This window comes from Anas platyrhynchos, chromosome 11 (genome assembly GCF_047663525.1).
Source record: "Anas platyrhynchos isolate ZD024472 breed Pekin duck chromosome 11, IASCAAS_PekinDuck_T2T, whole genome shotgun sequence".
NCBI lineage: Eukaryota > Metazoa > Chordata > Aves > Anseriformes > Anatidae > Anas > Anas platyrhynchos.
The window spans coordinates 17,376,298-17,402,743 of NC_092597.1; the positions used below are offsets into that span (position 1 = coordinate 17,376,298).

The 26,446-nt window shown below is 55.6% G+C and overlaps 1 protein-coding gene across 10 annotated transcripts in view; it reads left to right on the forward strand.

Annotated features, from left to right (window-relative positions):
* Window positions 1-306: 306 nt before the first annotated feature.
* The window catches only part of NTRK3 (neurotrophic receptor tyrosine kinase 3), a 196,460-nt gene continuing 170,320 nt past the window's right edge, over window positions 307-26,446 (forward strand). For 2 of the 10 annotated variants that reach the window (XM_013097147.5, XM_013097146.5), the window contains exon 1: window positions 817-1,149. In XM_013097147.5, coding sequence (XP_012952601.1) covers window positions 902-1,149 — 248 coding nt within the window. In that variant the 5' untranslated portion in view covers window positions 817-901. Of the gene's footprint in view, window positions 1,150-1,559; window positions 1,666-1,927; window positions 2,071-8,925; window positions 9,034-26,446 lie in introns of those variants that run through there. The other 8 variants (XM_005017106.6, XM_038184932.2, XM_005017102.6 and 5 more) reach the window with 7 other exon arrangements.

The following is a 26,446-nucleotide window of genomic DNA, read 5'->3' on the forward strand; positions in this document are numbered from 1 at the left end:
ACCGAGCGCAAGGCAGCATCGTCCTCCCAAAGAGCCTGAGAAAGCAGGAGCCGAGCCAGAGCCCCTCGGCTCCCCCCCACCCCCCCCATCCCCGGCACAAATTTAACCCCAGCTGCAACTTTTCCTCCTCTGGCTGGGGCTCCAGCCCTGCTGGGGTGGGATTTTCCCCTTTCTCCCCCCCCCCCTTCCCCTGCCTTGATTTTGGCGGAGAGGGAGGGGGGTGGGGAATCCTTTTTATTGCGGAGAGGGAAGCGCGCAGAGCCCGGCTCGCTTTGCAAGCCTTCCTCCTCCTCTTCCTCCTCCTCCTCCTCCTCCCCCTGCTATTTTTTTTTTTTTTTGGTGCCCGCTGCAGCAGGGCTGCCCAGGCCGGGGGAGGGAAGCGATGGGAAGGGGGGGTCGCCCCCTCCTCTCCCCAGCCTCCTCTCCCTCCTCGTCCGTGCGTGTGTGTGGGGCTGTGTTGTTTTTTTTTTTCCCCCCTCTTTTTTTTTTTTTTTTTTTTTTTTTTTGCAGGTGTGTCAATTTTAATTCTGCCCAGTAGGTGGGACTTGGTGACTTTCGCACCGTTTGCCTTATTTATTTATTTCCCCGGCTGCCTCCCCAGCCTCCGTTGCGATCCTCCGGAGCGGCGGGCGGGCGGCCGGGCCAGCATGCATCCCCGCCCGCTGCCGCTGCCCTAGCGGGAATTACAGCCTCTCCGAGCCAGCTGCCAGCATGATTTCATCTGCTGGAGGATTTTTGCATCTGATCGCTTGAGGTTTTTTTGTTGTTGTGCGTTTTTTTTTTTTTTTTTTTTTTTTTTTTGCCTCCCTCCGTCTTTGTTTCCTTCCCCCCTTTCCCCCCCTTCCCCTCCCTCCATCCCCCCTTTCCTCCTCCTCCTCTTTTTTAGCAGCAGCAATCGGAGATGGATGTCTCTCTTTGCCCTACCAAGTGCACTTTCTGGAGGGTATTTTTGCTCTGGAGCATTTGGGGAGACTATCTGCTTTCGGTGCTGGCTTGCCCTGCTAATTGTCTTTGCAGCAAGACAGACATCAATTGCAAGAAGCTGGATGATGGGAACCTCTTCCCTCTCTTGGAAGGGCAGGATTCAGGCAGCAGCAATGGCAACACGAGCATCAACATCACGGACATCTCAAGGAACATCACTTCGATGTAAGTGGGCTCCCCGGCGGCAGGGCGCGGGGCTGGGCTGCGGGTGCTGGGCTCAGGTGCCCCGGGTGCTGCCTGGCTCCGCTCGCCCCAGCTCAGCCTGCGGAGGAGACGAGGATCGGGCTTTTCCCTTCCTTCATCCGAAAGAAAAGGAGGAAAAAAAAAAAAAACAAAAAAAAAAAGAAAAGCCCAGCAACAGTTTGGCCGGAGCTTAAAAGGAATAAAGTCAATGAGGTTTGGTTCCTTAGCAGGAGAGAGCAGCAGGCGAGGATGCTGAAGCTGCTGCCGCCTTTAACTGTTTGCTTCTGCCAAGGGAGGGGGGAGAACACCCCGGCCAGAGCCACACACAGCCACACATACCCAAATCGGGCAAGAAAAGCGAGTTCCGAGCTGCTCGCTCTTTTTTTCCCAGACTTTGGAGCTGATTAGTGTCATTTTTTCATCCCACAAGAGCAAATGTTCCCTTCTCTGCCCTGCCTGGGTGTATGTGGGGAATCTGCGGTTTCGCCTCCGTGAGGGGTATGTTGGGGGGGTGGGAATAGGGCAGAGCACGATGTCCCTGAAGTAGCTAATTTAACTCGCGTTGTCATAATTTTGCGGCTCGCCGTGGAGCTGTGACAGGGTTTGTGTGTTTTCCTCTCGGGGTGGTGGTGGGGAGAAGCGTCGGAGCCGGGAGATATTTTTAGTTGAGCACTTTGCGTTTGTTTGCATGCTTGTTTATCTGGAAAATCAACTTGAAGTTGCATTATCCTTGTTTGGAGAGGCAGTTAGCAAAGCCCATGTTAATCTCATCAGCGTGGAGTCGAGAAAGGAATAGATTTCCTCCTCCTGGATCCATCCTGCTGCGTGTGTGTGCGTGTGTGCCTGCGTGAAAAGCCCTCATCGCTTCCAATCTCGGCTCTTTATTTTCCAGTACATTTTTGGGTGAGATGAACTCCGAGCCATTTCATTATTCTAATGCTAATTGAAATGTGAGCATTTAGGGAAATGTAGCCCCCAGAGCAAGTTGCCAGTGGGAGTTGAGCAGCGAAGAGGTGGAATCCTTTATTCTGGCAGTTAAATGCAGCAAGGTTCGGGATGACTAATGGAGGGCTCGTTATTTATTTTTCACCCCGATCGCACGGCTGCGTGGAGGGAGGGTGCTCTGCCGGGTCCCCAGGCTGGTTTATTTGGTCACAGAGCAATTGCAGCAGAGCCATGGAGTAATTGCAGTGCTTCTTTCGCAGCTCTGCTCGTCACCTTTGCTGGGGAAAGATGACTGGAGCCGCTTTCCCCGCTGCCTCACGGGTCCATGCAGTGCCCAGGCAGGTTTGCAGCACACAACCACTCACCCTGGCCAACAAACCCCTCTGTGCCCACCCCACAGGAATGGGGAAAGCCACCGTGGAGCTACCAAAACCTTCCAAACACCCCACATTTATCCAGCGCCGCGGGGCCGGAGCGTTTTCCTCTGCGCTGCCGGAGGGACGTGGGTGATGCTTAGGGAAGTCGGAGAAACTCACGGTGTTTTATTTATTTATTTATTTATTTATTTTATTTATTTATTTTTTCCCCTGTGCTCGCTGTTTGTTGTGGTTCGGTTTTAACCCGTTGTGGGGTGGCCGGGGCCGGGAAGGCTCGGCAGCGAGTGCGTGTTGTCGGGTGCCCACACGGGTCTGAACTGCTGCGAGAGGTGTTATTGCGTGAGCCCTTTGTGCCCAGAAAATGCCTTTACTGCTTTGACACTGGAAAATGCTGATAAGCAGACTGTAAAAAAGGAGAAAAGAAGAAAAAGACCCAACTCCAGAACCAGAGATGCTGGGCATTTTATTTTTTTTTTTCTGGAGAGGAGCTGCTGGTAGCTGGGGGTGAGGGCAGGGTGCTGGGTTTTGCTGGCTGCATCTCTGCTCCCCCTCCAGCTCCCCCCTGCTCTGCTGCTGGCCCCACACCTTCCCCCTAGGTCTGGGCCTGGGACCAGGACTGAGGTGAGCCCCGAAATGCCACGAGAGGCCCAGACTGAACACGAGTGCCAACTTTCCCCAGGAGGTCTGCGTTTCCTGGGGAGGTGGCGGTGGTTTGTGCGGGATGCTGATGGAGCAGGGGGATGTTTTGGGTGGCGAGGCTGCTTCCTAGCGAAGGAGGAGTCCCCCAGAGCCAGGCTGAACCAGGTTCATGCTCTTACATGGCTGGCATCGGGTCCAGCACCCTCCATGCTCGATGTTTGGCCTCTCCTCGCTGGCCATCAGCGAGTGCTGGGGCGACGGCGCCTCGAACCCAGCCTGGCCGCCGCTGAATCACTCCAGCAGATGGGTCTGATTCAGCTCGGCACTGCGTGGTGTTTCCCCTGCTTGCCACGCTCGCCGGTGGCTCGGCTTCGTTAGGCGGCTTGCCTCGTTTGTGGGCAGCAAGTGGGCAGAGGTGCCTCTGTGTGTGGGGCTGGGGGGTGAGCAGGGGGGCTTAGCCCCATCCCCACAGCTGGGGGAGGTGATGCTCGGGGCCTGGGAGGGTTTGGGAGGGGTGGGGGGCTCTGCTCCACCCTCTGCTGCTGGTGAACAGAAAGATGGGACACGGAGGGGCCAAGCAGGGCCGTATTTATGTCCAAAATATGGGCTCAGCTTGGCAAGGGTCCACCTCAGGGGGTGCACCCACCTCACACCCAGTGCAGGGCATGACCCCCCCACCCCGATACATCCCCCACCAGGAGCTGTGGGTTATTTTTACCATCTCCATGCCAGAAAAAAACCCAGGCACCACCACAGCAAGGAGGACAGGAGGCACCCAGCCCGTGGCCCTGCCCACGGGTGCCCTTGGCGTGCTGCCCCACCTCTGGGTGCCGGAGGGCCTCGACTCCGATTCCTGCAGCTTCTTTTCTCCCAGCTGTGCCCCACGGGGCTGGTGCCACCTACCCAGGCCATATTTCCCCATCGGGGCCCCAGAGGAGGCCGGGCTCGCCTGCGGTGCCGCGTGCCGGGGAGCCACCTCTCCTGGCGGCGTGGGCAGGGCGTGCGTGCTCCGGCACGGCGCGTGGGGAAGGAGGGATGGAGGAGTTTGCCATCTGGGCCTCCCCACTCCTCAGCTGTTGCCATGGCACTGCCGAGGGGCTGCCAGGAAGGTGGCGGCGGTGGCGGTGGCCTGCGTGTGTCACCCCCTGGGCTCCCTCCAGGTGGGGAGGTGTCCCCTGCGTGGAAAGCCCGGGTGCCTCGCTCCGTTATCCGAATTCACTGGGGAGAATGGCTTATTTAGGGTAAAATGCCCCCAGTGGGTAGAGCTGTAGGGTGTCTGTGCAGCCCATAGGTGCCTTCAGACAGACGGGACAAGTTCAGAACAGCCCAAGAGGAGATGGATCATCACGGGGCATTGAGGGATGGAGGAATTTGGGGCTTCACCTGCTCGCAGACCCAAGGGGCAGCGTCTCCCTTGGGGTTACCCCTGGGGACAGGAGGAGCAGCCCCATCCTTGCCCCCTGGGCTGTCCCATGGCAGCGTCAGCTCCATCCCATGGGCATGGCTGAGGGTGGGAGGACAACATCAGAGTGGGGCACAGGGGGGCGAGTGGCAATGCCAGCCCCCACTAGTGCATGGGATGGCTGGGGAAGAGTGGGGGGCCCCAGAGGAGGGGGTACGGGGCTGCAGCACCCCCTTGCTGCTGGCACAGTGGGCAAACAAGCTGGTGGTGCTGGGATGGCTCCGCTTTGTGCAACAGGGCGCAGGCTTTTTCCCCTGTGAACCAGCCACAGCTCGCCCGCTGTGCCTTGTGTGCTGCTGCTCCCTGGGGACCAAGGGCTCTGCCTCCCCAAAGCCTCCCCGTCCCTCCCCATCCCTGAGGTTTTGGCTGCTGCAGAGACCATCCGAAAGGTCCCTAATTCAATCCAGCTTTGTTCTGGGCAGCTCTTGTCTGCACGGAGCAGCCACCCCAGAGCAAGGCAGCGAGGGGGAGGCGGGCACTGCCCGAGGCTGTGCGGGTGGAAGGAGGTGCAGAGATGCTCAGATGATGATTTTGGTGTCCTGGAGGCAGCTCAAGCTGTGAGCACCCATCCTGGCTGCCACGGCGTTGCCCCTTGCAGCAGGAATTGGGTCCAAAGTGGGTGCAGCCCTATTTTTTGGAACATTTAAGCTTGCTGGGTCCGTGCCCTGCCCTGGTGGCCTTTGTGCTGAGCAGTCCTGGAGGGAGGCACTTTCCTGGCCCGGGCAATGTCTGGGACCTGCTGTGCTTTTGCAGCCTGCCAGGCTCGGTGCAGGGGCAGAGCAGAAGGATCTGGGACAGATGTGCTGTAAGAGATGGGTTCTGGAGGAGCTGATTGGGTCTCAGCTTGGCTTTTCCTTTTTTTGGGGGAGCAGAGGGCAGCCTGTCCATGTCTCCATGCCCAGCCTCTGCCGAAGGCCCATGCCAAGTATTTCTCCAGGAGGAGACAACTTTGGTGCCTGCCAGGACTCCCTGGGGTTTTCTGGCCGTGCTGAACCCAGGGCTTGGGCTGTAGGAGCTGGGTTTTGGGGTGCGTGTGGCATCTCCTTGTTTCCTGCGGGATTTGGGGAGCTTCAGGTCAGCTCTGCCTGCTGCCTCCTCTCCCTGGGCCAGGAGGGTGCTCCGGGAAGGATGCTCCAGGCCTAAGGCAGGTGTTCCACTGAGAGGGAAGCAAGGATTAGGGGGGAAGAGACTGAGGAAACCTTTACCTTGCTGCTCTTTGGGGCTTGGAGATGCATTACATCTGGCCCGGGGCATTTGCAACCCTGGTTTTCTCTATGAATCCCCCAGACAAGCCCCCTTGGATGTCCCCGGGGATCCCACAGCTCGCTCTCAGTGATGCAGGACTCGAATCTGAGTGCTCGTGATGCTCGCAGCTCACCTGCTCGGAGTTATTTATGGGGCACAGGCAAATAGCAGTAATTTTGAGCTTTGGGCTCCCTGCAGCGGGGGTTTGGGCAGGTTGCGTGGATGTTTTTTAAGCAGGTGTGTTCATCAGCAGCCTGCAGGCTCCGGTCTGCCCCAGTTTCCCCCTCTCTCTCCCCACTCCTGCATTTAGGGGCACACAAAACCCCTCCTTGCATGGCCGGGGGGGGACAGAGGGGCAGCTCCTTGCTGCGGGACACGCACGAGGGTCACGTTTTGCGCACGGACATCCCCATGGATGATCTCCAGCCCCCAGCCCACTCGAGTTTCTGCCCCACGCTCCCTCCCCAGCCTCTCCTTGGCTCTCGCAGCCTCTTCCCTCCTGCTTTCCGAGGGCGGCTGAGCCGCTAGAGGGCAAGCGGCTGCGGGAGACGGCTCGGGCGAGGCTGCCTCCAGTGCCTCCGCAGCCTCGCATCCCTGCGGGCAGGTCCCCCTGCTCAGCACCCCGGGGTGTCACCGACCCCCGGGACCCCCGGAGCTGCCAGAGGACGCGGGCAGAGCAGCCCCATGCACAGGGAGCTGTCGCGCCGGTGCTGCAGGAGGCACGGCCAGAGCCGAGCTGGGATTTGGGGCGGTTTGCAGCTTTTTGGAGGATGCCGACCCACCCGTGGTGGTGTGTTTGAAATGCTGGGTTTGATAGGGGTGGGGTGCTGCCCGCTGTCACAGCTGCTGGGTGAGAAGCCCCCAAAACCTCTGCCCATTTCGCTGATGGGGAAACTGAGGCTCGGAGCAGCGGTGCAAGTGGTACCAAGGGGCAGAGATCCTTCTGCTCACCCCTGCCTTAGGGGGATGCCCAACACGAGGGGGGATAAGCAAGGCCGCCAGTCCTGTGGTGTCAAACAGCCATGAAAGGCATCCCCAGAGAAATCCTGGACGCAGAGCCAAGAGGGCACAGGCTGAGAGCTGTCTCTGGATGCCCCCGGGGTGAGTGCGATGCTCTCAGCTCCTCCAATTAACTCCCTGCTGCAGGGGCTGGGTGGAGGCTGGAGGATTAAAGAGGTCGTGTGTCCTTCCCTAGGGGGAGAGGCTGAGAAGAGCCCGGTGAGGGATGGAGAAAGGAAACGGGTAGGAAACCGGTCTTGACCCTGCAGCATCCTCAGCGTGGGGCTTCCAAAGGAGATCTCCTCCTCCCTGGCAGCGGGGCCAAGGATGAGCCGGTTGTTTCCCTGCTGGTGGCGGGCACGTGGTGGAAGGGCTGTGACACCCAGTGGTCCCACAACGCAACAGCAAACGGGTCCCCAGCACCACCTCAGGGTGACGTCCGAGCCTGGAGGGGTGCTGGGCTGGGAGCTGGGTGGTGGGTGCTGGTCTGAGCTGTGCTTGGCTCCGTGGCTCAGGGCCTGGCTCCGCTTGAAGGAAAAGGGAATAAAATATCTTCCCCTGGGTGCCCCTTGGAAGGCTGCTCGGCAGTCATCGCCCCACTCATGCAAAAATGTTGAGCAGCCAACTTGTGTCTGGGGATGGTGCAGGTTTTGGGATGATGCAGGTTTTATTCCCATGCTTGCACATCTCCATGCCAACGTGCCACCCCGCTCCCTGCCCCGGCCCCACGGGGTCCCTGCCCTGTCCCCTCTGCGTGCTGCCCGCCTGCAGCTCTGGCCCTGGCTTGCCTGGAAGAGCAGCAGCAGGGAAATGTGCTGCTTTTTGAGCTTGTTTTCATGTGACGTAGCAGTCGGGAAGCCGAAGGAGAAGGCAGCTCTGGGAACGCAGCAGGCTTCTCTCCAGCTGCCAGCAAGGCTCTGCTGTAGCAGACGCAGGGATGCTGGGGACTGTCCCTGCTCCAGCACACGCTGTCACCCCCACCTTCCCCTTCTCCCAGCTTCAGCCTGCCTACATGGGATGGAAAACAGCTTATTTGACCAAAAATATCCTGGCAGTGGGCTTGGCACAGCAGCTCCATGTCTTCCCCAGTCCCCTTGTCCCCTCTGTCCCATCCCCTTGCGGTCCTGCCTCACCCCACAGCCTCCCCCCCTCCCCAGGCGGACATACCCCAGCCCATCGTATTTCATTCCTGCATGGAAATATGTTCCCAGCAACCTCATCCTTGACCCTGGTGAGGGCCGTGGGGCGCTGATGTCTTTGCCAGCTGTTTGTGCCGTCCCTGGGGGGCTGAGAAATGGGTAATGGGAGGAGAGTGGGGTGGGGTCCCTGCCCCCGAGCTGTGCGAGGCTGTCGCTTACATAACAAACCCAGAGCTCTGCCCAGGTGGATCCCACAAGGAAAAAAGCTAAGGTGGAAATGTTTGAGCAGGTGCATAAATTAGAGACCCTAATAAATGAAGGACCCTGCTCAGGGCATGAGGCTGTGTGGGGGACAGCGCTGTGCCAAGGGTGCTGCTGATCTCCAGAGCTGCATCACCAGCAGATTCCTCGTGTTCCCCAAACCTCCTGCCTCCAGGACGTGGCTGGGCACTGCTGGGGCAGGCACTGGTCCCAGTTCTGGCTGTCTCCACCTCCCTGTGCTCTCGCAGCCAAAATACGTCCCCCAAAACCAAGCAGAAAGCCCTTGGGTTGCTTGGTGGCTGCTGCTGGGGAGCAGAGTTCAGCAGGACACGGGGTCAAGGATGCTGTGTGCTGTGCCAGTGTGGGGAAACGGAGTGGTGCCGGGGACAATTTCCCAGCTTGAGCTTCATGGGGGCTCTAACACCTCTGCAGCTGTCCCAGGATGGGCTCTGTGGGGTGCACAGAGCCAGGTGGATGTGGTGCTCGTTTGGGAAGCACCCTGCACCTTGCTTTGGGCTGGGACAGGAGATGGAGGGTGTCCTCAGGGATAAAACCTGAGCTCAGGAAGCGTGTACAAGGCACCCAAGGGCTGCAGTGTGTACGAGAGGGAGCCCAGAGGGTTAATGGCAATGAGCAGGGCACAGGTGGAGCTGCTCTGGGGGAGGCAGAGCCCAATGAGGCTAAAGAGGAACCAGGTGGGAGGGTGGAGGAGGTCCTGGTGGGAGCAAGGGGTTGCTCTGCTCCTGGTGAGGCTGCAGGATGGCTTGGGGAGAGGAGAGGAGAGGATCAGAGCTCTCAGGTACGAAGCTGTGTGGTCCCCTGGGCAGGGCACCAGTTGTGCCAGAGCAACCCTGCCTGCTCTCGCCTTGCCCGTGATCCCTCTGCCTCCAAATGCCACGGGTCCCCTGATGTCCCTAACCTGGCACTGCTGCTCTGTGTTGCGCGTGAGCCTCTCCCTTCCTGGGGTGGGATGCTCAGGCATGCCCTGGGCTGGCTGCCCTGGCCCCATGGGAGGACTTCCTGGCTCCAAAAGGCGCGGGTAGCATAGATTTATTTATTCAGAGACTTAATTAGCATCTTTAAATATTAAACAGTAAACAAACTGCGTCTAGTGGGATCAACATTTACAAACAGGGATTTTTTTTTTAATTTTTTTTTTAATCCCTCTCTGGGACGCGCACTTGTGTTTTAAGTGTTCGAGGAGGAGCAGCTGCGGGTGGGATCTGGTCGGGGAGGGCTGAGCCCAGAGCACCCCCGGTGAAAGGGGGGGGAGAAAGGACACGGGCAGCCAGGATGGCTGGGAAAAAGGAGGTGGAGATGCAGACAAGCAGGGGTGAGTGCTTGGAGCACAGATATTAGGGATGCAAGTGCCGGATTTTGGTGCTTCTTCGCAAGATATTCAGTGCCTGCCCTGCCCCGGCAGGTGGAAGGGGGCAGGCAGGAGGTGGGGGCTCCTTGTGCAGGGTGAATTGCAATCAGGAGGTGGTGGTCCCTGCAAGGGGAGGTGTTTTACAGCTGATCTGCATCCTATTATCTCTGCAAATGGAGGCCTGCCTGTAGCAGATTACACTGGGGGTTATTTATTGGCAAAGCACTGTACAGTTTTAATTTTTCCTTTTTGCTTATTCAGGCTTTAGCTCCAGAGGAAAATAGCCTGGGGTGGCTTTGAAATGGATTCTCTCTGCCCCATTAACTTATTCAGTGAGTTTAATGGGCCTTTTTTTCTCTGAGCCTTGAAGCCATCATTAAAAGGCAGAGATTTATAAAAGCAAAGATACTCCTGAGCTTTAGTCAAACTTTGGGGCAGGGGGGTGGGGGCACGGGCTGGTGGGGACGTGGGACGCTGTGTGCCTGCTGGGTGTGGGAGCTGCAGCATCAGCTGGACAGGGTTCGGTGTTAGCCTGTGTTTGGGGTCGATGCCTGGCACCTTTTATCCCCCTGTGCCAGAGGAACCCAGTCCTATTGCACCCCTACGCTGAGAGAGTCAGTGCTGAAAAACATTGTGTGTCCTGTGCAAATATTGCACGAGTTTTGTGCGCGGTCTGCTGGTGTGTGCACAGATCTGGGGTGAAATAGGGAATCTGGAGGGCGGCTAGAAAAGGAGCACGAAATTAAATGCCTGAGTGGATTTGCTGGAGGTTGCTTTCCCTGCTGGGAGGGAGCTGTGTGGGTGCGATGTTGGACCCTCCTGTACCTGTCTCTGCCTTAAACCAGGCGGTGGCTGGCTGTGCTGGCATCTCCGGGCTGTTCCCAAGTTGTACGGGGGCAGCACAAAGGATGTGGGGTTTCAGGTCATGTAGGGGTGCCTTCCTGCTAGCAGGGCTGTGTTTTTGCTCCCGGTGCCCTGATGAGCTGTCGATGCTCCTTTTGCAGAGGCTGCCCTCAGCCTGTACTGGGAGCTGAGGTAGGGGAGGGCTGGGAGTTTGAGGTTTTCCTGGATTGCTTCTGAATTTTAAGTCAGATCTGGTTGTGGAGCCTCGTGGGGTGGCAGAGGGCAGCGTTGGGGCTGCCCCACCTCCCCAGGTGTCCCGCACTGATGGCAGGATGCTGTAACGTGGTGAAGCAGCAACCAGAGATGACTTTCCCAATATTTATTTATATATTTTTAATGCTACGTGCAGCCCTAGATGCTAACCCCCTGGCAGCTGCCCAGACACAACCCGTGCGTCTCCGTGCCCATCCTGCCTCCAGCCTGGGGTGCTGAGCAGCAGAGCTGTGCTGGCACCTGGGCAGCCCTGCAGGAGGAAATCTGCCTCCCCACGAGTGGATGGGCTGGATCGGACCTGGGAGGGGAGATGTGCTGAGATATCAGGGGCCTTGCTCTTCACAGCCTCCCTGGAGAGGCTGAGCTCTCAGCCCAGCCTTGGAGCGCAGCCGTGGGGCGGTGGCAGCCCAGGGAAGTGCTGAGCTGCCCCTGAGGGTGCTGTGGCCGAGCAGAAGCCATCTGTGGTCACACTGGGATGGGAGGGTCCCCGCTGCTGGCCTGCCCGTGACCTCCAGAGCAAGGGGGAGGCTCGCTGTAAATCCAGCTGCTTCTGCGCCCCTCCCTGGGTCACAGTAATTAGGGGAAGGAGGCCCTCATTTCCCAATAAACACCAATAAAAAAGGGCTTCTCTCCTGCCCCTGTAAATCCTTGCCTCCTTGCTGCTGCTACCTGCTGTGTAAATTGCTGCCGACCCCATAAATCACCGGTGCTTTGCTCCGGGTCCCCTGAAGCTGCCCCTTCCCTGTAAATCCTCCGCATGCATCAGCCGTAAATCCCAAGCCCCCGTGCAGCCCCTTGACCCCGGTGATGCTGGGGGGGCGGGATGCAGGGATGGGGTGATGGAGGGCAGCTGCCCTGGGGGTTAATCCCTCCTAAAAGGGGGGGCAGCACGGGGCTGGCATCCCCAGCCCGGGGCTGCAGCCATCTGGGTGCTGCCGGCTCATAACTGTGGGCACCTCAGCCCTTGGAAGGGCTGCTCCTCCAGGACTGCTTTATTTTTGGAGATGTAAAAATAGCCAGAGTGAAAAGACAACCTCCATTTATCCCTCAAGAGCTCAGGGTCATCTCGTGGCCCAGCTTTGCTGTGCCCGTGGCCAGGTGCTGCACCACGAGCCGGGTGGTGGCTCAGCATCGATCCTGGCTGGTAGCCCCACTGTTTTTCTGTGGCCACACAAGTCTTTGGATGCTGCATGGATAGGAGCCCTGGTAGGTGGGCGCATGGAGCCGTGAGACCTGCCTGCTGGCTGCCGCTTGGTTTGCAAAACACCAAACCCTGCTGCACGCAAGGAGCAGAAGCTGGTTACACTTGAGCAGAGCTGCCTTTCTTCTCCAAATGAGCAGGAGCTCATTAGGCTCACCTGGGATGCGTGAGCTCTCTGCCCCGCTCTCGTGCAGCAGGATGGGGCTGCTGGGGCATTTGGGGACGGAGCTGGCAGGGCTGCTGTGCACTATTGGAGTCCAGACATCTGCCTGGCTCCTGGAGGAAAAAAAAAAAACAAAAAACACTGCAGGGGATCTCAGCCCCTTGTGCATTTTGTTTTTCCTGCTGGAGATATCCCCACTGGTGCCAGCTATGGCTTAATTCTGCCCAATCCTCGATAGAAGTGAGGTGGTGCTGTGGGCTTGACCCAGCTCGGTGTTTCCTTTAGACCTCTCTCCTGCTGGCAAAAACGCATCGTCCTTTCGTATTATTTTTTTCCCCAGCATCCTGTGAGTGAGGCCAGCCGTGTGTTAACACCAGCTCACGGTACCACCCTGCGCTGGCTTGCGAGGAGGATGGAGGAGGAGATGCGTGGAGGCAGCACGGGGATGCTGCTAGCAGTGGGGAAGGCAGGGGGCAGCGGAGGAGAGCAGAGGCAGATTTCTAAAAATCCATATAAATAGCAAAAATAAATTTCTAGCAAACACTTCCAGCCCTGCAGTATTAAGAAAAGTGAAGCACTAGAGGATAAGGAAAGCATGAGCAATAACAGCAGGGATTTAGGAAGAATAAATCTTGCCAGACAAACCTGATTGCTTTTTCTTTTTGATGGAATCTCAAAATTAGTGGCTGAGCAGAATGTGGAAATCCTAATATATTTGGATTTAGCAAAGCATTTGATATAGTGTCTCACCAAATCTTACTCTTAAAATTAGTTCAGTTTGCCTTGGATATGACGCTGCCAAATGGACTGAAAAGTGGCTTAGGGCCCTAAGCAAATAGCAACGGGCTGGGCTGGGGGAGCGGGCGCTGGGGGAGCAGAGCTACCAAAGGGCTTAAAAAATAAAATTAAATTAAAAAAACAGGAACGGGGTGTGAGTTGGAGGCATCCTATGAGAGTACTGATGAACTAGTGAGAGCTAAATGAAGGGGAAAAATCCCTTGGAGGGGTCCCGTTGCCCTGGGAGGAGGCTGGAGGCGAAGGTGTACTGGGTTTGGGGACCAGCAGGTGGTGGCTGTGGGGCCGGGTGGGTTTGGGGCCGGGGCACGGAGCTGGCACCGACCACTGCTGGGGCCCCACGCCTTGTCCCCATCGCCCCCGCGCAGCGCGGGCTCGCCAGGCTGCCCATTTCACGGCTGTTTTTCCAGTTATTAGCAAAGAAGCGGGGGAAATATTCGGCGTGACTGTCAGAAAGAACATCCCTGACCGAGGGAGCCGGGCACGTTTCCTCGGGGAAATCTGCGCTCTCGGAGCGAGCCTGGCTGGAGCAGCCGGCGGTGGCCCAGGGTGATTTAGGCCATCTGATGGGGGATTCTCGTGGCTGGGGTCATGTTCTGGGCTGAAAACCATCACGGGGCTGCCTCCTGCTACAGCTGCCTGCACCCCAGGTACTTGTTTACAGCACGGCAGCGCTGGGGACAAGGCTGGGAAACCTCTGGTTGGCGGCTGGATAGGGGTGGATGTGCCCCCAAGGCAGGGGAATGGCAGGGGATGGGGAGCTGAGTGCTCCTTGCAGGGTTTTGTGGGTTGATCCCTGCCCTTAGATGTCAGGAAGGACAAGGGCTTCCAGCACACTCATCCACAGAGGTGTCTGGGAGGGATGCTTCAAGAAAATTGGCACTTTTTGCTATGAATGCAAAGAAACCATCCCTGCAGGAGAGGCAGCCTGCTAGAGGGGACATTGTGTAGTGTGGGGAGATGTGGAGCACAGCTGGGAATGGCTCCTGGAAGGTGGAGGAACACCAGTTTGAGGTCCCACAGCCCCTGGGGGGAGCACAGGACCCCCTCTCCCCAGGACCCCCTTCTCTTTGCATTGCTCCCCAAGGCTGAGCCCATTGCGAGGGCGATGGCACGGGGACGGTGCTGGGCCAGGCGAGGTTGGGGAGGTATTTTTAGCTGTTCTAATCGTGGCAAATAAATGCCATTCTTACTTGTGGGGATTGAGCTACGGATAAATCACAACCAGTCCTAATGATGATAATTACCGGATTTCAATATTTATAGAAACGGGCGCTTCCTTCGGAGCGGCGGCTGCCGCTGCGCTCTCACCTTCACAGATCGAAGCCCGGGCTCATTACCGCCGCAGCTATTTATTTACTTGCACATTTTTAACCCGCAGATGGCAACATAGGGGAGATCTGAAAGGATACGGGCCTGCTGGGGATGTTGTCGGTGTTGGGTACCCTCGAGAGGTACCCAAAATCTTGCCTGTGCCTGCAGGGCTGTAGCTCCCAAAGGGTGGAGGTGGCTGTGCATATTTTTGCATGTGTTAACTCCGTGGGTTAAAAACGTGCAAGTAAATAACTGTGTGTGCATGGCACCTATGCACATCCTGTCCCAGCACCTGGGATAAGGGTGCGCAGCTCCCCCCCAGGCTATCCCCAGCCCAAAAAAACCTCTTGGCGCCCAGCCCCGTGCACCCATCGGGTCCGAGCCTCCCTCCCCGCGCAAGGTGTAGAAAAGATTCACTTACTCAATTTGCTATCTCTCCAGTGCCACATAAGCTGTATTGATAAATTAATCTTATATTGTTGTGACTAAACAGCCCTGCAATTTTTTACACTGTGCAGCCTAATCTGCCTTGACAGCTGTATCATTAGTTTATATTTGTTGTAATCTCATTCGCTGTATCGGCTGCGGGGAGCTGCTAGGGGAGGCGGCGTGCTGCCGGCGGCTCCCACCTGGGAACCTCGGGGTGCAGCCAGGATGGCACGCGGGGGACCCTGTTGTCACTTGGGTGCCCTAGGAGGGCCGCACGGGGCTTGGTGCTCCCCCAGCTCCAGCCTGGTTGCTGTCCCTGGTGCAAGCAAGGCGGTGTCGGGGCTCTTCATTGCGTTTGGAGGTGGTTCCCTTGCTTTGCAAGGCAGGTTTGCATGGAACTTCTTGCAGAAGCTGCTCCCGGAGCTGTGGAGCAAAATGTTCTGGGCTGGAGAGATGAAACTTCTGGCAGCAGGGAGCAAAAGAGGCGGGGTATTGCCTGCTTGGCCCAAAATGATCGGGGTGGGAAGCGTTCCGGCTGCTGCTTTGTACTTTAGGTCCTGAACCCGTTAAATCTGGACCAGAAGGGACGGTGTGTGTCACAGAGCACAGGCTGCTTTTGCAGTGTCTCTGACCAAGATGAGTGGCTCAATAACAGCTGAGCCCTTCCTTCTCCCTTGGGTGTGCTCTTCTGGGAGGGCACTCAGGATCCGGCAAGGCTGAGGATGTACGAGGCTCCTCAGCTGGACGTGCCCCTTGCAGTCTGGTGATGCAAGTGGTTATTTAGAACTTTAATTAGGCTTCTGTGCCCAAATTAGCAGCGGGGTCCGGCAGTGCTTTGTGCTGAGCTCGGACCCACCCTGCACCCATCACCCAATGGATGTCAGAGAGCACCACGGAGCCTGGTGGCACTGCCCGTGTGTGTGTCCTTTGCATGGGATGTGCTGTGTGACAGACCCCGAGGCTTCTGGGGGAGAATGGAGAAGCTTGGTGAGACCAGCATCAGCATGGATGTAGGGAAAAACCCTGCTCCAGGAGATGCAACTGGGGAGCACCAGCTCGGCACCTGTAGCCTGCGTGCAGTGATGCTGTGAAATGAGTTTCACACGTGGTGGCCTGACAAGGTTTTGGCTGTGTGTCCCTCCACCGGGCAGCTCGGTAGCTCATCACTGGGATGCACTGGGGTTAAAATACCAGGCGTGGAGTGATGTTGCAGTGGGGCTGGCTGGGGAAAGCCCTGAGGCTGGCTGCGGGCAGGTGGCTGAGACATGCATCAGCATCCCACAGAGGGGAGAGCCTGTCCTGCTGTCATCGCTGGGGGAGCTGCTGCTTGTCACGGGCTGCAGCTGGTGACAAGGTGACGGCCACACCTTGAGCACAGCTGCTTGGTGTGGCTGGAGGCAGCACGCACCCCGTGCTGGGGCAGGGAGCCGTGGCCTCCCCCATCTCCCAGCTGGGTGGGGTGATGGAGGTGGGGTCCCAGCTTGTTCCCTAAACCCAGGGCTGGTGACAGATGTGTCCACACAACCATAGCACCCCCAGCTCTAGAGCACCGCTGGCCGTGCTGTTGGCTCCTGGGGGGAAGATGCATTTCCCACCAGTGTCTAGAAAAGCAGACACTCTGAGCTTCTGCAGCACACTCAGACTGGAGGTTGTGCTCTCCATGCACGCAGCAGGCAAACAAACCCACCCTTCACCCTGTAGAGGTTCAGGGCTCTGGGGATGCCATGGGAATGAACGCTCATCCCTGTGCCGGGAGCTCTTGGGTGCACAGGGACCTGGCCCGAGCTCTGGTGCTGCAGGATGGTCCCACAGCAGGGATTTCGGTGAAGGAATCTGCTCATGGTATAAGATCTGAGGGGTCTGTGGTCGATGCTGTAGGGTGGGAGGGGGGCTGGCTCGGTGCGGGCAGTGGGGATGTTGGGGCACACAAGTGTGCAACGTGCTGGGGTCAGTGCTCTGATCTCCGACCCTCTTTGCAGCTTGTGAGGGAAGGTAGGGATGCCGGAGCACAGAGCAAATGGCAGAAATCCCCTGGGAGATGTGCGCAGGACCAGTGGCCAAGCTCAGCTCTGCCCCATCCGTGCCCACCTCCCTGCTCACAGCGAGGGCACCGCCATGGGGGCTGCATCTTGTTACAGCTGTGCCCATCTCATCCCTTAGCCAGTGTGAGCATGTCTTGATTTATTCACTCATTCCTGGGTGAACTGCAGATCCCTGCCCTGATTTCCTGGATAGGTATCGCTCTCCAGTTGGTGCCCGTGGCTGCTTTCAGCCCCGGGTATGCCCTGGGATCACCTCCAGCATGACCACTTCCTAGGCAGTGGTGTCAACTGGGAGCCACGGGGAGTTTTGGCTGGCACTGCGATGCTCCTCCCATACTGATGAGACCATTTCCATAGCAACTACAGGATTTTTCAAAGGGGAGATAGGGAAAAGATGTTTGGGTTTGTTTATTAAAAAAAAAATAAAAAATGCGTAAAAACAACCCAGCTGCAAACTGCCCCGGGCAGAAGCTGTTGGTCAGAGGGTGGGATGTGGGGTGCCCCTCACCTGGGATGGGTTCCCTGGCTTGGTGGTTGCTTCGGTCCTTGTGGCCAAGCAGCTGTGATGCCCTCACAGCCCCGAATGTGGTATCTGTGGTTAGGTGGTGGCTTGGGGTCCAGCAGTGGGGTTTGGGGCATTTTGCCGGCCATTGGGCAAGTCTGCAGGTGGCCTGGGGATGGTGGGAGAGGGCACGATGATGGGTGGCCTCAATGGCATCGGGCACCATGAGATCCAGCCCCATTCCCCCTGCAGCAGAGCAGGGGGGAGCACAACAGCAGCCCTTCTCCACCCCGCTGCAGTACCCACAGAGGGAAAAGGAGCTGACGTGCAGGAGGGCAGCCCCGCCAGCTGCTGTTCCAGTGAGCCCCAGGCTGGCACATGGCACAGGCTCTCGGCCCCAGCTGCTGCAGGCTGCGAGCGAGCCAGCCTGTTCCTGGGGCCGGAGGCACACAGGGTCCTCATTCTTCATGCAGAGAGGAATTCTCTTTGCTGCTGACCCTACAGGCTTGTGGGATTTGCTCCAAGGTTGGGCTGGTGCTGGGACCTCCAGGTCCTGCAGAGGGGCAGAAGCAAGGGTGGAGTGAATCTGGAGGGAAAAGAAACACAACACTTAGGAGGACGTCTGATGATCTACTTAGAAATTGCTCCATGACCCTAACCAGTGCCAAAAAGAAAGGTATCCCACTGAATACACCATAAACACCAGTGGTGAAAGAACATTGTTGTCAGGTGTTGCTGCCTCTGCACTTACATCTGGGTGTGACCTCTGGGTTCCTCAGTGCTCCTGCAGGTTCTTGTGCCTGCCTGTGTAATGCCAGCCTCTAGGAATGCTACAGGAGTGGGAACATCACCAAGGAGCACTGAAGTATCGTGTACTTGTGTCTCGTGGCAGGAGCTCGGCCCCGGTGGCTGATTTGAGAGCTCTCTGGCCACTGGTGCTGAGCGAGCAGGCTTTTTGTAGTTCAGTTGTGCTTTTATCTGGAGGAACAGCAGCCTGAGCCGATGTAGGAGATGGAAACTGTCCCTAGCCTTGCTGGGTCTGCTCAGACACAACAGCACGCTTAACATCTTTGCCTCTCAGCGTCTTCTCATGTAACGTGTTCCCCAAGCCCTTTTTTCACGTTTACATGAACAAAGTGGAGCACAGGGAGAGAAACTTTTAAAGTGTTCACTCCCTCCCTGCTCTCCTTCCTTCCCCACCCTGCCTCCTCCTGCCCGTGTCATGTTTATAGGCGTGTTGGCTCGCTTCTCCTGTTAAGAGCTGGTCGTGTTCCCACTAAATACCTGCTATCTCCTCCAGCCCTGCCACCCTATTGCAAAGTGTGCATCCCCTGCTCCTGCATAATGCTCCTGCTCCTCCACCTCTGCTGGCAGGTGTGTCCCTCATAGGAAATGTATGCAGGCAAAAAAAAAGGGAGATTTTATTTTCCCTGCTAGGGCTGATTGCAAGCTGCAGGAATCAGAGTGTTATCCTGATGAAAGGCTGCTGCCAGCCCGTGGGTTTGGAGGCTCAGCATCCAAGAGAGGACCCTGGCGGGTCCCTCGCAGCCCCAAGCTGCTGTGCTCGTCCCGAGCTGAGCGGCTGGGAGCCTGGCCCCCGGCCAGCCCAGCTGGGCATTGCTGCCCGCTCGCTCGAGCTTCGTAAACATCGGGGCAGCCAAACTGCTGGAGGATCAAAGTTCAGGCTCCTTGGGAAAACAAACGCTTCGTGGGAGCAGGACGCCAGCCCGGGACAGATTGGCCGTGCCCCCACCGCGCGGGGCCAGCAGCTTGCCCGGTGCCGGGGCTGTGGGAAAGCCCTGGGAGCCAGGCTGCAGGGGAGCGGAGGAGGATGCGGTGGGTTGGGGGTGTTGAGAGGGGAGGGAGGGTGCTGGGTTTGGCCCCCGAGCAGCAGTCAGAAGCACACGGACCTTCCCGTGCCTGCAGTTTGCATCTCCGAGCTTTGCTTCCCACACCAAGATGCGGGCAGAGGAGCGGGGGGAAGCGTCCGCTGCACAGCCCAAAGGCTTGCAGCTAAATTTACCCAGGGCTCGGGATGGAGCTGACGTGGCTGTAAAAGTTCCCAGATTTAGACTCCCGGGAGGCTGTGCCTTCAGAAAACGTGCTTGCAGGTCTGTGTGGGTGCATGGCCAAGGGCAGAGCTGGGGGCAGCGATGGGTCTGGTTGGAGAATTGCAGTCCCATCCCCAGCTCTTGTGTCTGCTCTCACTGGGCTCTTGCTCCTGCATCCTCATTCTTCAACCAGTTCATGGGAGACTTTATTTTCTCCCTTTTCTCCATCTTTTTTTCCTGTCTTCAGGCACAGCATGAAGTGTAACCTGGGCATGTGGCTGGCAGCGCTCCCCTTTGGGCTGAGCTAACGAGGTCTAATGGAGGTGTAGTCCTGAAACTGGGAAAAAAAAAAAACAAAAACAAAACAAACAAAACAAGAAAGATGCTCGGTGGCACTACTTACACCAAGAGTTCTTCCTACCAAGCTGAACACAGTGATCCCATACCCAGGGTCCATCCCTTCATCATACTAATGTGTATAGGCACCGTGCTCCGCAGGGGAGGCGTGCAGCTGCCTCTGGAAAGAGTTTGGCAGCTCTGTCTCGTTACATGAATTTTTGTGTACGCACATCTATATGTGTATATTGTATACTTTAATTTCTGAACAGCCACGGACCTGTTCGGAGGTGGGAGCGTGAGGAAGTCTGACCCTGTTTGAAGTTACAGAGAGGGTTTAATAAGGCTGAATATGATTACTGCAGCTGATTTTGACCAGGGTGCTGCTTCCTCTATAAAATGCTGTTTGATCTTTAAAGACCACAAAATGCTGCACACTGCTAGGTATCGCTGCCTATGAAATCCTATGGATAAAAGCATCCCTTCCTTTGACCTGGCAGGCACGTGGGGAGCCGGCTGCTGCCTGAAAGGGGATTTTTTTGGTTTTCTGCACCCCATAAAGCAAAGGCTGCTTTCTTGTCTTGGGACTGGTGCTCAGCGCAAAACTCCTGGGGGAACCGTCTTTTTCCACTTGGGTTGCCCTATCCTCCCAGGCAGTTGCACGGCTGTTTCTTGTGCACTGTCCTGCCTGAGAATAATTAAATAAATGCATTTTGGAGGGAAAATCATCATTTTTGAATCTGTCACTTGGAGGAGGAGGAGAGACAGCTACAGCTGATGCTGCAGGCAGGGGGTGAGCTCTGGTTTGCACTGGGCAGATGCTTCATCCTGAGGTGATTGTGTTCCTGTATTTATGTGCACATCGGTGGGAATGAGCCCATCTTGTGCTCTCTGCCTTCTGGTGGTGTCCAAGACCATGCAAGGGTCCGATACGGATAGGCAATAAATAAAAAAGAGGTAGGGAGAGGGCCTGCAGGGGGTGCTGAGCCACGAGCCCACCCTACACACAGGGGATCAGGGCACCATCCCTTCCCTGCTCCCTGTGCTGGTGATGCTGCAGCCCTGGATGTGTTCCTGAAGCCTTTCCACCATTGGTCATCCCTGACAAATGAGGTTTCTTCAACTCTGTGGGGATTTGGGACATCTCAGATTTTGTTTGAGCTGTAGCTGGGATGTAATGATGATGGGAATTAAGGAGGATATCTGATGATGGCCATTACCCTGCTGCCTGCAGTACTTCTTCAGCTCCACTGCCCCCTTGCACCTATTTCTTCCTTCCTGAAAGCAAGTGGCTGGGCATAACTCTACCTGTGCTGAAAAACCTTGGCTTTAACATGTGATAATGGGGACGTACTGCTTCCCGTGTCCTGCAGCAATCTGTCCACACTGGGTCCGGGCAGCCTGCTGTCCTCTGGTAACGCTGAAACATTGTCCCTGGAAGGGGTCCTGTCTGTGCCATAAGTCACCAGCCAGAGCTGGTGCTGGATGTGGAGGCTGTCTGGGGATGAGCTGGAGGCTTGTGGAGATCATAGGGAAGTTGCTGAATGCACAAACGCGGGGCTTGGGAGTGGGAATTTAGGGCTTTTCCTTTTGCCATACCTTTCTGGAAGAGCCCAGGTTGGATTATTGGGTTGGATGCCCAACCTGATGATGGTTGGACCTACAGGAGGGTAACCAGGAGCATTCCCCACAGCACCCACGTACCTCTGCGTGGCCCTGGAAAGAGGAACAGAGCTGGTGCAGAGGGAGCTGTGTCTCAGTGCTGTGTTTTATGATTGTTACCTTGACGAATCATAATTACACTGTGGGGTTACGCTAATAATTATTTCTACAAAGCTGGATTTGCTTGCGTCTCTCTCCTTCCCCCCTTTCTCTCGCTGACCTCAAATTATCCTTAATGATGCCAAGTTGTCTGCTGCTGTGTGACTTCTCTGTGCGCTTTTGGGAAGGGGAAGCCCACGCTTTAAATGGGGAAAATATTGCCTTCATAAGTCTTTATTCAGCTGCGCTTGCCTTTAATGCTCAGTTACCAATTCAATTTTATAACTTCCATATTGAGAGAATCAAGTCCTTCATGCCTCTGGTTATTAAATGCATGCGATAAGCGCCTTATGATGCTGTGAAAGATGGCTGATTTCTTTATGGCTTCCTCAACCCCGTGGGTAAAAGGGGCCAGAAACTCCTGCCGTGGTGTGCTCTGCCGCAGGGCATGGGACCTGTGCCAGGTTGGTGGCACTGGTGGCGGGGGTTTCCCAGCCTCCAGGGCTTCCCATCGACTTCTGCAGCACCTCTGCCTGGAGCAGACAGGGCTTAGTGGTCAAAGGTGTTAATAGAGGACTTCTCTTTATGAATTTGATGGCAGGGGGAAAATATTTGCATGGCTTGGCACTGGCGTGCCATGTGGTTTGTTTATAATGCTACGCATACCAGGTAATTGAAAACTAATTCTTCTGTCGGCATCACGAGGTATAATGTGCCTGGATGACAAACCAATTTTCCTGTGGCCCTAGCAGAGAGGAGTCAAATGCTCTGCTTGCCTTTCCAACAGCACTGTGTGTTGCTCAGAGCCTGCCTGCTTGCTGGATTGTGATCCCACGCTCGCTGCCCAGCATCCCAACGTGAGATGTGGCATTTGTGCAGCGTGGCTCAATCCCCTCATCTGCTCTGGCTGCGAGTGGAGCTGATGGCATCCTGACGAAAAGTCATCGTTCTTCAATCTGGGCTTGATATAGATTTGGGCAGCGCGTGTGTACACACGCTATATAATACTCGGTGCTTATCGAGTGCCTTTTTTAGCTATTGACCGCAGCGCTTGAAAAGCTGAGAGAGATTAGATAAATATTATCCTTGTCGTATGAGGAGAGTGAAGGGAGGCCAGCGACATTAAGTAGCCTTGAGCTAATCACTTGGCAAATTGGCGTAAGCTGCTCCTTTTCACCTCTGCCTCACGCACATGGGACAAAATGAGCCTGGTTGCATTTAAATCCCCGTGGATGATGTTTTCACTTCCCTCGTCGCGTTGGCCCTGAGCTGGAAGAGGAGCACGTGGGGCTGTGCAGGCTTGCTGCATGGTGCCACCAGCCCCTGCTGTCAAACACCTCTGGGGGAGTGGTGGGAGCTGCTGTTCTGTTCCCATGGGGATGCTGTGCAAGCTGTGCACCGAGCATCGGTCTGACATCGGTGCTCTGCGAGGCTTTCATCGGGCATTAAAGGCTGTTCTCACACGGAGGCTGGGATACAAGGCAGGGTAGGCGTCCTAACGCCAGCTTGTGTCAGGCTAGCTCTGCATCTGGTGACTGATTGCCTAGGCAAAGAGCTGACTTTGTGATGAGAGGTTAATGTGATGCTGCGTTATGCCAGGAATGTGTTATTATTTTTTTTTATTATTTTTATTTTTGGAGAAGGCACAGTGCAGCTCACCTGTTTTCTTCTTTACCTGGGTAAAGAAGAAAAGGTGGGGGGACACGTTGCAAGAGGAGATAAGTGCTGAGGTTCCCTGGGGATGATGTTAGCTTCTGCTTTCATGAGGACACCAGCACAAAAGGCAAGAGCAGGCTCATGGGCTTTGCTGCTGGCTCAGCGCTGGGGCTGTGGGGGCACAAAGAGGGTGAGGACGGCCAAGGGGAAGAGCTGCAAAACCAAGAGCCTGTAATGCCAAGTGGGATGAAGGCACGTGGAGACTTAAACAGGCTGGTGAAGAAAACAGCGCTGCTTTCCCTTACAGCCCGGTGCTTATTGCATAGGTCACCCGGAGTAAGTGCCCGTCGTGTGCTGGGTCTGAAACCAACAGCAAAACATCCTCGCCACCAGGACTGTCTGAGCAATATATCTGCATCATTTCTGGGACTTGAGTCAGTATCTCTTCAAGGCACTTGAGACAATTTGCCTTGCACTTCATTGCTCGGTACAGACGTGCTGCCTTAGGAGAGCTGACCTTGTGTAATTTATAAGTGATAGCTGGGTGGGTCTGGCTTTTGCTTGTAGAGGAAGGAGGAGTAAATGCCAGGAAAGGAAAAAAAAAGCTGCTTAAGCAAGGACTATTTTGACACAAGACAAAATGGATCTAAGATGCTTGCGAGTCTATTTTGGTAAGAAATGAGCAGAGCAGGGAAGTTGTGGTGCAGCATTTCAGGACAAGTTGGGAAGGCAAAACCCCAGCTACTACTGAACGGGATTTTGTTCGGTCTGTGAAAGGCAGTGCAAGGAGACCTGGGCTCGGCCAGGACCCACCAAACAGACATGAGGAATGAGAAGGAAGCGAGCACTTAAAATGAGCAGCCCTTTCCCCTTTCAAGAAAACGAGCACTGTCATCTTCGTTAGTGATGTATTCCACATGGTTTCGATAATAAGGGTGGGAATTAGTCTAGGTGGATGTGTATATGGCGAGCAGTTCAGGATTTGGGGAGTAGGGTATTGTTCGTGAAGCTATTGCATCTCGCAGAAGAGCAGCTTACCTTAGTAATAACCGGGGAATGTCACGGGGATGTGTTTAGAGGAGCCTGCAGGGAGGAGGGAGTAACCCTCTGCCTGTAATTCATACCTCCAAGCCTGATTGCGGAGAGCAGGGCAGGGCTGGGAGTTGATACATCTGTTTTTTTGGCCTGAACCTTGCACACATGTTCCTGCCAGGTTAATGAACTGAGGCAGAGGAGAAGGGAAGGTCTCTGGTTTGGCCGGCAATTGGGAGGACATGATCTTTCCAGGGCATGCAAAAACCCTGGAAGGAAAAGAGGAGGAACTTGTTGAGAGGCTGAAGGACATGAAGAGGGACTTAAGTCTGAGGAGAGGAGTTTCTTTAGTTGTTTTGCTTTTCTGTGCAACAGCTGCCAATTTTGCAATCACAGCTTGACTCCTTGAACTTTCAGAATAAGATGCATTTTTTGTTTATTTTTTAAAGTGGATTCAGGCAAATCCAACCAGCACAAAGTTACGCTCCTTGCTCAGAAACAAAAAGGAACCAAAGAAAATGTTTTTTCAGGTGCATCTTCGGGGGGCCTGAGAACCAAAACTGGTTTGTCACTTCTAGGAGCTAGGAAGTGACTCCTGCTAAGTTCAAAAAACAGATAAAAAAGGAGAAGAGCTGTTTCTGGGGGCCCTTATGAAGGGAAGTGTCTGTGTAGCGAAAAGGACTCAAAGTCCCTTGTTGACCTGTGCACCTAATTCAGGATGATGTTATTGCCCTTTATTGTGCTGTATGTTAAGCAGCTGCTGTGCTGTGGGATTATCCTGTACGTAAGCGTGTGTGCATTTATTTCCATGGTTGCTTCTCTCGTCTCTGTGTTGTGTGTACGTTAAACAACACACCGAGGGGTGTATCTGGCTCATGAAGCTCACAGGCTGATTTTGGGAGGCTGGAGCAAAGATTGTGGAGGTGTTTTAAACCTGGTGTAATGTCACTTCTGTAGGGGTTAACTGCTTGGGGAGCAGTGGCCATTCTGCCCCATGGGGGATAACACCAGTTTATGGCTCTCTTTTCCCACTCCATAGTTATTGTGCTCCATTTTGTGGACAGAAAGAGATTTAATTTTGAGTCTGGAGTGGGCCAAGATGTTGGTGCTTCTGTCAGATTTACAGCTTTGTCAATATCCCCACAACCTGAATGTTGAGTCCCCAGAAAATTCTGCCTGTGCACGTCGCTGGGCACAGGTTCAGGTCTCGTCCTACCTCTTCTAAAATCGTGTATGTGGCTTTGAGTGTCAAGTCAAAAATAACCCTGCCTTTTTTTAGCAAACACAATCAATAAAACAAGAGCCAAGCTGGCTGCTGCCTCCTCCCCAGCTGTGGTTGCTCCACAGCTCCTGGCTCAGGGCTGCTCCATCCCTGCCCAAAGGTCAGTGCTTGGATGCTGGAGCTCCAGCGTGCCCCAGTGGTAAACCCACGTCCTCCCCTTCCTGCCGCTCTTCTTTTTCCTTGGAGGACACTCTCGTTTGGGTTGGAGAAACACCTTCAACCCATGTGTGTAGCCTTGCCCAGTGTGGCCAGGATGTTTTGTGGCAAGTCCCCAGCAACCCAAACCTGCAACCTCGTGCCCCAGGACCTGAAATTGCAGAGCTGCCCTCTCTCTGGAGACTTTCAGCGAGCTGTCGAGTGACTTGAGTGATGCCTCCCAGTCTGTGCTTTGTTCTGCAAGAGCTTGCAAGGGCCTTTGGCAGGGAACATGAAACGGCTGTGATAATGTCCTGTTTCTCATTCTGTCTGGGACACAGGCGATCCGAGCTGGTGCACAGGTCACTGAGGATGAACCGTAACTTATGCTGTCACGCAGCAGCCAGCTGGGAGTTTGTGCCGTGTCCTTATGCTAATCGTCCTGGAGATGCAGACAGCCACGGACCATGTGGAAAGCAGAGGTGACTCTTGTGGGTCTCTGCTTTCCTTGGATGGTGACAGCAGAGGAGGAATATGCTGAGAATTTAGGTTTAGTCCAGACTTTTATTTATTTATTTTTCTTTAGCTGGGTATTATTTGGGATATGGCTCAGATCGGTCTAGATACTGCTGTTTGTTCCTGTACAAACACGTTTTTCAAGACATAATGAGTGCTGGAGGAGGAATGTGTGGCCTCTGTGACTGCTCCAGAAGTGGCTGAAAGTCCCAGTTCCACTTATTCACCCTCTGGACCACTGTATGTGATCCTGCAACCACAGGCGATGGCTCTCAGTGCATCAGCCCCTCTCCGTCACTTGGAAATGTTTCTCCTCTTCACCTCTACCTGTTCCCTAGAAAGACTGTCTTGAAAATGTGTTTTCTGGTGTCTGAGTTTGGTCTGGGACAAAGCCTCAGCTGGCCTGGCTGATGAAAACCAAGCTTCTTCCCTACCCTGCAGCACTGTGGCTTATTAGCAGGGCCCATGGCCATGCTGCAGCCGTGCTCCTGTTCCCCTGATAACAGGGACCC